The following is an 11455-nucleotide window of genomic DNA, read 5'->3' on the forward strand; positions in this document are numbered from 1 at the left end:
TTTGTTTAAAACCAAACTGATCTTTTTCCAGAGTGTAAACCACTTGGTGAACAGCCCAAGGATGGGCTTACATTACTCATAGAATGACTGAACTTCTTAAATGAATTATCATATGATATGTCATCCATATTCATTTACAATAAATGAACGCTAATTACAACAAATTCTAAAAATTATTCCACTTTCATTATAAAAATGAAGCATATTTCTTAAAAAGAATAACATTCCCAGTTTCAAATGGCTAGGGAATAAAAGAGGTCACAACCAGTCACTGAAAGTGCCTCAAAGGAACACTAAATTAGTATGGAAAAAGTGTTCTGGGGAAAAGAACAAAACCATATTGCAAACTGCCCCCACAAAAATTGTTCACGCTCTTCCACCTTATGAATATTGTTTAGGAAGAAAAGAACAAAACACTTTCTTCTGTTAGAAAGCTATACATTTGTAATTGTCAAAAGGACCCTTTGCAGAAAATTAGCTTATTGTCTAGAATTTGAAATTATGCCTCTTGCTCCCACACCTACTTTCCCTTTTCCAAACTCTTTAGTCTCATATATAATTTAGTGGAAGAGCTGGCATTTCTGATTGATTGCTCAATGTGGTAAAACAGAAGCAGCACTTGGATACTTGAGGTATAAGGAAAAAAGTAAAATGTGGCTGGGCATGGGTGGCTCATGCCTCTAATCCCAGTACTTTGGGAGGCCAAGGCAGAAGGCAGGAAGACAGCTTAAGGTCAGGAGTTCAAGACCAGCCTGGCTAACATAGCGAGACCCTGTCTCTATTTTTTTAAATAAATAAAAGAAAAATGTGAAATGAAAGACAAATATGTGCCTCCTGCTCTCTACACAGAGGAAAGCTGCTATAGAAGCTCAATTCTTTGTTTCTTTTGCCCATCCCAGCTACTTACAGAATACTGTGTGAGCAACAAGTATTAGATGCTGGATACTTTTCTCTTTGTAGAGAGTGACTACTACTCTGAAAAAAGCTTCAAAAGATCTGTATATTAAATTACTTATTTTATTGAAGGTTTGCTTTTAAATAAATTTACATGTGAAAATACTTTTTAATATATGATTATTTTTACTGATCTGCCCCAAAGATTGAGAATTTTTTTGTCCTACTACAGTTCTTAAGGTAGGAGGATTTAGCTTACCACCTCCATCATCATAATACTGATTTGCCCCATAATTACCATTACCACCCTAACCACCAACCTGGTGCAGTTCTTCTACCTTATACAACAGAAAGTTAAATATGTAAGAAAATGAAACCTAGAGATGAAATTTGAGTAGTTTTCATTACAAGAAAAAAAAACAAAGAACAAAGAACAAAGTAACAAAGACTAGTGAGACTTTCCATTTGAAGTCTTCATGTTTATTTTTTAACTTACCATTGCAGTAGGGATTGGATGGGTTGAAGTTCATTGGAAATTCATGTGATACCTGTCAAAGATGGACAAAGGACTGATGAGGGCTGGGTTGCTTTTCTAGGAGGTAAAGCTTTAAAAATGAGATTTCCTCTTACCTGCCACTGAGGAGGTATCTGAGCTCCAAAACCAAAAGCTGGAAACATCTTATCACTAAAAAGAAAAAAAAAATTAATAAAATGTTGTTTTTCCAAAATATAAAAGCTTTATCTTTGCTCACAATAAAATCAATATGAGCTCATTTCAAAAACAATTTTTCAAAATCTTAGAAAAGTATGAAGATAAAACAAAGATTACCTATATTAACTGCCAAAGAGAATCAATGTTAATATTTGACAACTCTCATCCTAAATATTTTCTGTGCACTGAGGAAGAAAATGTTTCTCTCTATAGATTTTGTAGAAAAGGAGTTTACATGCATGTTTTATAACCTACTCTGTTCTACTTAAATCTTGTATATCATTTCAGTGATCAAATGGGTAAATAAATACACGAAGCCCTGAAAACCACAATTCTTTTTTTTACTAATTTAAAGCAAACTCATTTGGTAGCACAACCCGACCTCAGATGATCAGAAGATATTGGTAGCTTTTATTTATGCCACTTAATACAAACATTCATACATTAGGGAGAGGGACAGTGGACCGAATATATACATCACGTGAATAGCCACTGAGTATAGATATCCTCCCCCAGATGTCTGATAGCCAATGTTCTGCCATTATAAAACACCATAATGAACATATTTTTTTCTATGAGGAATATTATTTTCATATTTATTCTTTTTTTTTTTTTTGAGACGGAGTCTTGCTCTGTCGCCCAGGCTGGAGTGCAGTGGCCGGATCTCAGTTCACTGCAAGCTCCGCCCCCCGGGTTCACGCCATTCTCCTGCCTCAGCCTCCCGAGTAGCTCGGACTACAGGCGCCCCCCACCTCACCAGCTAGTTTTTTGTATTTTTTTTTTTAGTAGAGACGGGGTTTCACCGGGTTAACAAGGATGGTCTCGATCTCCTGACCTCGTGATCCGCCCGTCTCGGCCTCCCAAAGTGCTGGGATTACAGGCTTGAGCCACCGCGCCCGGCTCATATTTATTCTTAACAGTTAGTTTTGCATTGAAGACGGAGCCTATGCCATGTCAGAAATATTTCTCCCAGGCTGAGTTGGGAGGATCACTTGGGCCCAGGAAGTGGAGGTTGCAGTGAACCGTTTGACTGCACCACTGTAGGGTGACAGAGCGAGACTCTCTCTCATAAGAAAGAAAGATACATTTTTCCCCAGTTTGTAGTCTGTCTTCAACTTTGTTTAAAGCATCTTTCTTTTCATAGTTTTTAATATTAATGAATGTGAACACAAAAAAGGTTTCATGAATTTTGCCTTTGCTCTCTTGCTTAACGGTTTTCCTCACTACAAGATTATAAACAATTTACATATATTTTCTTCTAGAACTTTAAAGTTTGCTTTTGATATTAAACTTCTAATTCATCTGGAAAGTGTTTTGAAGTGGATATGAAGCAGAAATTGCTGCTCCCCGGCAATATCCATTCTCTCCTTTAATAAAAGAACACCTGAGCTAGACACTGTACCTCCTAGCTTCTCTGGGCTGGATGTGATCAGGTGGCTGGAATCTAGAGACGGAGATGTGAGAAAGAAGTGATTTGCCAGCCACTTCTGAATCATACTCCTAAAAGGGAAGGCACATGTACCCCCTGGTCCCTTTCTTCTCTTCCCACTGGCTGGAGAAGATGAGAACCAGAGCTATGGACCCAGAGAGAAAGCTGTGAATTGAGAATAACAGAACTCTCCTAGTTCTTAACTATTATACTTACCCCTAGACATGCAACGTGCAATAAACCTCTATTTTGTCAAAGTCACTTTGTTTTTGGGTGTCCATTTCAGCAGTTTGGTCTGTACTCTAATTTATACAGAATAATATCCTAAAACATGCAAGTATGAGTCAGGGATCCAAATTTAATTCTTGTCCAGCTTGACAGCTTTTACAACTCCTTCCCCTAAATTCACTTATACACATGGGTCTATTTCTGGACTGTTTGCTTGGTTCCACTGGTCATGTCCTAATTCCATACTTGTAATTAAGATAACTGCAAGAATACTTTTAATATCTGCTAGTGAGAAATTATTAATTTTTTTAATTCTGTGTTATATCTGACCACCTTTCTAAGCTCTCACTACTTTCTAATAAAGTAACTTTCTATATATGTTAAATATATTTAATGATTTTTGCCTTAAAACTTACTAGCCTGAAATTGGAATTGCCACCTTGCTTTAGATTTCTTTGCATGTGTCTACAAATTTTACCTCTTTAAATGCTACAGATTAATTAAAAGCCCCATCAATATGAAAATAAAATAATAATAGACAAAAACATTTATTCTGTACTCTTAACACATCCAGGAAAAACACTACTAATGCAGATGTCTTCTATATTGCTCGGTAAACCCTCAAGAGGACCTATTTAAATCTACTCAAAACTTAACCATAGATAACCATTCAGAATATTTCATAGCAATTAGATCTAGTTATCCTTCAGCACTTGTTAAAAGTCACCATTAAAAAAAAATGGACAACTGCCAAGGAGATAGATATGCTAAGAAATAGTTTTTGTATTTATAAAACATGTCTTCTGGGCTTTAATCACTCATACAACTTATGCCTAATGAATAAGCCCCAAGGAAACCAGACTAAAGAAACAAGAGCCTTGCTGACATCAGTCAGGAAGTAAATAGCAAACTATATGTACTATAAAGCAAAGTACATGCAATATATTATAACTAATCACAGCAAGATATTAGAGATCTAAGGTAAACAGCAAGATTGCCACAAAGAGAAAAATAGAAGATAAGACGGGGGGATTTTAGGGAGAAAGCATCATCGTCCTACCACCTGTATCAGAGTACTAGCCGACGAAACAAACTACCCTTTCTGGGGAATTGTGGAAACATGTATTTTAGTTTTTCCAAAGTCATACTCACGCATCATAATCTTGAATGACCAGTCCCACAGACCAGAGAGCAGTCAAATACTCATTAACGCCATTGGGGCTGATGTAATGAAGGGAGTCTGGAGACCTTGGGTCACCATTGGAGCCAGTGAAGTCCACTCCCACCTGCCAAATAACAATTGCAGCCCTTACTAAGGAGAAGGCAGGGACACCTGTGCTTGATGTCTGAGAAAACTTCAAGAGATGCGATACAATCATGAATCCTGGCGCCGACTTCCTAACAAATGTCTACCACTTATTTCCATAGACAATTAAACAAGTAAAGCCTAAATGTGAAACAACCTGATGCCTCTACTTTTCTAGGTGGCTTAAATAATGAATTACTATATCCACTACTTAGGCTTAGGGGTTGTCTTTTATAAGGCTGTCTCACTAATGCTTTCTAGTCCTTAAATTACTTCAGGATAACCACTGGTTTGTAGGTTTGTACACATCTGCTTTCTCTCAGGAGAAAGAGATCTCATCAACAAAGCAGACAGCTTCATGATGGATGAGCCCAGACAACCTGCCTGAGGACTCTAAGAAGACTATGCCAAACAGATTGTGAAAATTTCATTACAAAGTCAGTTTTGCAGTGAAGAAAATATACTGCAACATGGAGGAAAAGCCTATGCCGAAAATTTAGTGTTACTTACGGTAAAATTCAGCTGACATCCTCCCATTATATAGTCAAGGAATGTGCATTCTACTGTAATCTAAAAATAAGAGAAAACTGTTAAAATTACAACTCTTCTACTATATAAGAGAAGCAAAAAACTCTTTGGCATATATTTTTAAAAGTCTGCAAACTGAACAGGACATAATATAAACATGGAAATTACCCCTGCATTCAGGTTTAAGATATCCCTTCCCCTATGTGCCATGAATCTGTAAGATTTTACTTCAAGGTAATTACAGCAATGTTAAGATGAGAATATTAATGGCCAAAGATGAAATATACTAATTTTAAGTTTTAAGATATTAGTAGTGAATCCAATATGTTGAGGGCTTTAATAAGCATAGTGGTCAACATTTAAAAAACAAAAACTCCACTCCACTTGTTCAATCTAAGAAATCTTGGCTTTTCCTCTCTACTCATAACATTTTCTTTTCTTTTCTTTTCTTTTTTTTGAGACGGAGTCTCGCTCTGTGGCCCAGGTGGGAGTGCAGTGGCCGGATCTCAGCTCACTGCAAGCTCCGCCTCCCGGGTTCACGCCATTCTCCTGCCTCAGCCTCCCGAGTAGCTGGGACTACAGGCGCCCGCCACCTCGCCCGGCTAGTTTTTTGTATTTTTTTAGTAGAGACGGGGTTTCACCGTGTTCGCCAGGATGGTCTCGATCTCCTGAACTCGTGATCCGCCCGTCTCGGCCTCCCAAAGTGCTGGGATTACAGGCTTGAGCCACCGCGCCTGGCCCTCATAACATTTGCTATCGAAATTATGAAGAGGATAAAAGCATTGGGTCGGGTCATCTCCACTAAAGAGCTGAGAAAATACTATGCTTCTTTATATTTCCTAAGATAATGAAAAACTTATCCTTGTCCTTTGCAAATAACTTGTCAAACCTTAGAAACAGGTTACTTGATTTTTTTTCCTCTTCCCTACTTGATTCTTTTTGCTAAAGGTGATCAGATGCTCATGTGATTTTCAACTGCCTGAAATTCAAGTATTTGTTTAACATAAATCATACTAACAGGAGAACTTGAAATATGATCTCATTATATTATAAGTAGCCAAGGCTTAGGTTGGGCGCAATGGCACACGCCTGTAATCCCAGCACTTTGGGAAGCCAAGGCGAGTGGATCATGAGATCAGGAGGTCAAGACCAGCATGGCCAACATGGTGAAACCTCATTTCTACAAAAAATACAGTGTTGTGGTGGGCGCCTGTAATCCCAGCTACCTGGGAGGCTGAGGCAGAGAATTGCTTGAACCCAGGAGGCAGAGGTTGCAGTGAGCCGAGATTGTGCCACTGCACTGCAGCCTGGGCAACAGAGCAAGACTCCAGCTCAAAAATAAATAAATAAATAAAAATAAGTAGCCAAGGCCAACTGACCTCACACTGTTTGACACTGATAACACCTGAATTCTTGTAGCTTTTTTTCTTTTGCCTTTTTTTCTCATTTATGCATTCAAATTCAACCTGTAGGAAGAGAAGACAAAATGTTACTTTTATTAGCAATATTAGAAATGCCAGTGTGAACTTAAGTGAATGACTTTTTTTCCTTTAGAATCAAACTACCTACTGATATAGGTCTGTTGCAAAATATAACTCTGAAACAATTACATAATATGTTAAGTATGTGGAATATTTATCAGGTAAATTTCTAACAATTAAGGCATTCCTAAAATTGCATACCTTTCAAAATAGCTCCCCCAAATACATTTTACCTCTGCAGGTAATTTTCTTGCAAATGTTCCGAGGCATAATCTTTTCTCTTTGCTACATATTTTACCATAGAGTTGGGCTCTATGGTATAATATGGTATAATAAAGGAAATAAAATATTACTCCTAGCTGTTACCAACATAAAGAATGAAAATATGCTTCAAAGGAAAGAAAAAAAAAAAGTAACATCATAAAACAAATATATGAAGCCCAACTCTATAGTAAAATATGCAGCAAAGATCTTCTCTTTCCACTGGGAATACATGTTAAAAATTGATCTAACACCTCCTCTTGCTTTATATTTCCTTCTCCCAAAAGAATGATCTTCCTTCCCCTATCCTATCTCCCTATCCATCTTGAGGGCTTGGCTCAAGTTGTTCTCCTCTATAACTTCCACTACTCCTCTAGTCTTCTCTGATCTCTATCTACCTCTTTAAATTTCTACAACTATATGAAATTTAGTTACATACTCTGTATTATTCTCAAGTGTCTCATTTAATTTTTTTCTTCAAGTGACGTTATAATCACCTCCAAGTTATACCTTCAAATTCTCACTGGCTTGCCTAATAATAATACAAGAGATACTCAATAAATACTTGATAAGTCACCTCTTCTGGTTAACACAAAGACACTATGTACTTCAGACAGTCATTACTAGTTTTCCAAGAATCAAACACTAAAAAATACATGTGGTATAATACAATGATGTAAAACAAAATTATGTTAAACAAATTCTTTGATGGTTCAGGATCTTGCTGGAGTCTCAGTCACAATCATAAGTATTAATTATTGAGTATTGGAAATTAAAAAAAGGAAAACAATTAAAAAATTATTGTTTTACAGAAATTCCACAAACTGAATTCTCATTGAAAAAGGGCTAGATTACTTCACTTATTCATTTATACCTTCAGGCTCAATAAGTGCTCTTTGGTCCTGCTGAAGCCTGTGCTTAGTGACTCTCAGGCCTGCCCCCAGCTTTCAATATTTCATAGTCTATTTGAGAGGGGCAGGGTCATTCTTCTATAGCACTAGACAAGCACACTGGGGCCAACTGCCCTGCATTAGCTGCTGGATGGAACTGTTGGCCATGGAAATCAACGCCTACTTTTAAAGCTGATATTGCTCTGTCTCTTCTCTCTGTGAGTAAAGTGTGGTTCCCTCTAGCGCTTGCCTGCATTGTGTTTGCCTTGACTCCAATACCATGATACAATGGGCAAAAGGTTTGGACTTCTATTCCTAGTGACTGACATTGTGATCATCTTTGCTGTCCTCCATGTAGTTGGAGTCCTCATCTGGCATTAGTAACTGTTATGTGGTGTTCTGCTCAATAAAATTCATACCCCAAGTATGAATTGTGGATTATGTGATTACTAAACATTTTGGGGCATTATGCAATATAGAGTAAAAGCATAGTAAACCGTTTGATGCTGTGGGAAAAAAATGAAATACAGTGATAAATACACAGCCCAACTATAAAGTATATGAAAATGCATGGATGTAACTTACAGGTGAGCTTCTGGAGGCTTCTTTCAGTTTTGTCATGGTGGTTTGAAAGGTTCCAATGAGATCATGTGACCCATCATTGTCATAATCATAACACTCCACCTGAAATTAAATATAATAAAATATATAAAATCAATATAGTTTTACTAAAAAGTATTGGCTGTGATAAATACAATCTATCACGAAGTGTCCTTTTAATTACAGTAAATGAAAATGTGTAATATGCAGTCCCTACTTGGGAAAGTAGGAATTAACATCCTAGAGAAGCAATATTGAAACACTTTCAAACCCCAGCTATCCTTGGAATAGGGATCTAAATAGATCTAAAACCACAGGCAGATGAAAAACACAAATACTGTTTCAATTCCACGTTAAGCAGTTTCCAGCTCCTCTATCATGCCTTCTATAAGTGCTGATAAAGGGCAAAAAGGAGGTATACCTTCTTTCTCATCCACTTCTTTGCCATATTACTATGCAATGGCTAAAAGTCATTATCTGGAGAAAGAAAGGAAGTTAACATTCTAGAAAGCTAAAATTTATATAATTAAATCCTAGATAATTTAGAATTATGAAAAATATATTTCATTAGCTGCAGTCTGGTAAGGCTAGGCTTATATTAGAAGTTAGATATGATGAAGCCAGATTTGCATCATTGTGAAGATCACAACTCTTAAAATGAAAAGAACAATTCCATGCTAAGAGTACTTAGTCCACTGAGGAAGTATCTATACTGGGTCATATTTACTCTATTTCCATGTGAGACAGGGTGAGCTCTAGTCTTAGATCTGGCTCTGATTAAATGCTTTCTCTCTCTGAAAGGAGACAGAAGAGAGGTGAGAGTATTTGAGTTGCATGTAATTTCGTGACAGGTTGACAGAGCAGTCAAAGAGTAAATATTCACCAGAATACTAGAATATTATTTGCAATGGGAAAAATTAGGTGGCATGAACTACTAGCAAGCAGAAGTGTTCAAGGGAAGCTGAAAACTGACCATGATTGTGAACATTTAACACCAATTTTTTATAGTATTTTATTTCAAAACAGATTATTTCATTTCTGCAAACATTATATACACTGTGCACATTCTGTAAATAGTCTTGTGAGGTAGACAGAGTTAGAATCTTGTTACTATGATGCCCACTTTGCAGAACTAAAACTTAGAGGAATTAAATAGTCTTAGAAGATGGTATGCCTTGTGTGGTAACCAACACAGGTAAAGTAAAGCTGTGCTAAGAACACTTTGAAATCTTAGAGCCTATACTTTAAAATAAAAACTTGTAACTAAGAAGCAATTTGTATTTACCATCAGCTAATAGAGAGTTTTATCTTGCTAATATCCTTCTCAAACTTAGATTAACTGCCAAGCTAAAATGCTCAGGATTTTATATGTTTACTTAGCAGACTGACTATTTTTCCCCTTAGTTCTATGAAATGAATGCTTATCATAACTGTAAGTCTTTCATTCTCTACTTTTATTTTCATTATTCTTCAAGAAGAGTACAAATCAATCAATCAAAACAGCCAAGATTGAGAATTTCAATTTTGAGTAACAGAAAGGAATTTTATTTTTTTAAGAAAATGCTTTGTAGGTATTTTGGCCACTGACCAAGTGTGACAGTTTGACTCTTGCCCTACTCAGTATCCAATTTTTAAACCAAAAACCTTTTATATGACTCTTTAATGTGCCAAGAGAAAAGAAATGTAAAAATTTCCATAATTTTTAGAGGAAGTAATATTTAGATAAAGTAGAAAACAAACTATCTTAATATTTTAATAAGTTTGTGTTTTTTAAACAGACATTTTTCAGTTATGGAAAATAGAACCTTGCAGTTTAGATTTGCAATCAGGGAACACCAATTTATATCTAAGACAAGATTAAGCTTTGACAAGGCCAAGATTTTATTTAAGTAAAGATTATGAAGGGCTAAAACGGTTCATATGTTTAGACTATTTGTACGTTAAAATTTCAGGAATTGTAAATAATATTTTTAAACTAAAAGTTTTGATTACTCACTATAATAAACATATAGAAGAAGCTGCCTCTTGTCCCCTTGAAGGCAGACATGATATTTATAATGCTGGCATATGTTCAGATACTGTTTGAGATAAGACGATTTGTGTCATTTAATTTTTCTCTTTTCAAGAATTCAAAGACCAGTACTATTGGCTTTTTAAACAATGGTAGGCATAACAATACATGCATATATACACATGCATATGTATATACAAGTATATAATATATACATGTATTCATATACATTTAATGGATACGTAATATGCATACACACATGCATATATAGTATACATAATAAACATGTGTAATAAATAAATAAATGTATACATATATACACATGGGCATATGTATATATGAAAGAGAATGCACACACCACACAACACTACATTCAGTAAGGCATTCCCATTTTAGGCAAAGTGGCAGCATGCATGATTATTTCTCGTATTCACTTGATCTTAATGAAAGTAATACATGCTAGAATAATAACACACCACAGCAAAGAAACTACTGAGGATTCTGACTCTATTCTCTGCTCTATAATTCTTTACTATCCCTACAAGCAATTTTCAAACAGTAAGAGAATCACAAATGCATGACTTTTCTGATATTGCAAAGAAATGCAGAACTAAAAGAAATAAAGTCAGTGATGACGTAGCAAACCAAGTTGTGTATAGTTAAAAACAAATAAAAACAAACCAGGAAACTTTTAAGAACGGAAGACATTCATCAGAGAAAGCTCAGAAAATCAGTTTACTTACTATAATAAAATAGCCCTGTAAGCATGCCACTGTGAGCAAAAAAGTTTAAAAAACATTGTTTTGTTGTTAACATATCACTACACACAATCAAATAGTCATGGCTTAGACATTTTTCCCCAGATTTACCTGCTGTCTGACATCTAATGATGTTTACTATTTTTAATATGAAAAGCAAAAGTCTGGATTTGGTATAATGATAAAAAATAATTTTATAGCTAGTTTTCAACTATTTATTTTGGACCTGGATTTTCACTACTGTTTCAAATACCTTACAAATCATATTTAGATTGATTTTTAAAGTTCTTTATAAACTGGAAGCAATTTTTTATGGATCTCAGAAATGAAGCAGTTTTTTTTTTTTTTTTTTTTTTT

The 11455-nt window shown here is 35.6% G+C and overlaps 1 protein-coding gene across 3 annotated transcripts in view; it reads right to left on the minus strand.

Moving 5' to 3' along the window:
- The window catches only part of CPNE3 (copine 3), a 49418-nt gene that overhangs the window by 9118 nt on the left and 28845 nt on the right, over positions 1 to 11455 (minus strand). For all 3 annotated transcript variants that reach the window (XM_017875194.1, XM_017875195.1, XM_017875196.1), the window contains exons 9-14: positions 8315 to 8413; positions 6477 to 6563; positions 5080 to 5139; positions 4416 to 4549; positions 1525 to 1579; positions 1391 to 1442 (exon numbers count right to left, since the gene is read on the minus strand). In XM_017875194.1, coding sequence (XP_017730683.1) covers positions 1391 to 1442; positions 1525 to 1579; positions 4416 to 4549; positions 5080 to 5139; positions 6477 to 6563; positions 8315 to 8413 — 487 coding nt within the window. The remainder of the gene's footprint in view (positions 1 to 1390; positions 1443 to 1524; positions 1580 to 4415; positions 4550 to 5079; positions 5140 to 6476; positions 6564 to 8314; positions 8414 to 11455) is intronic.

The sequence above is a fragment of the Rhinopithecus bieti genome, unplaced genomic scaffold (genome assembly GCF_001698545.2).
Source record: "Rhinopithecus bieti isolate Rb0 unplaced genomic scaffold, ASM169854v2 scaffold_9656, whole genome shotgun sequence".
NCBI classification, from domain to species: Eukaryota; Metazoa; Chordata; class Mammalia; order Primates; family Cercopithecidae; genus Rhinopithecus; species Rhinopithecus bieti.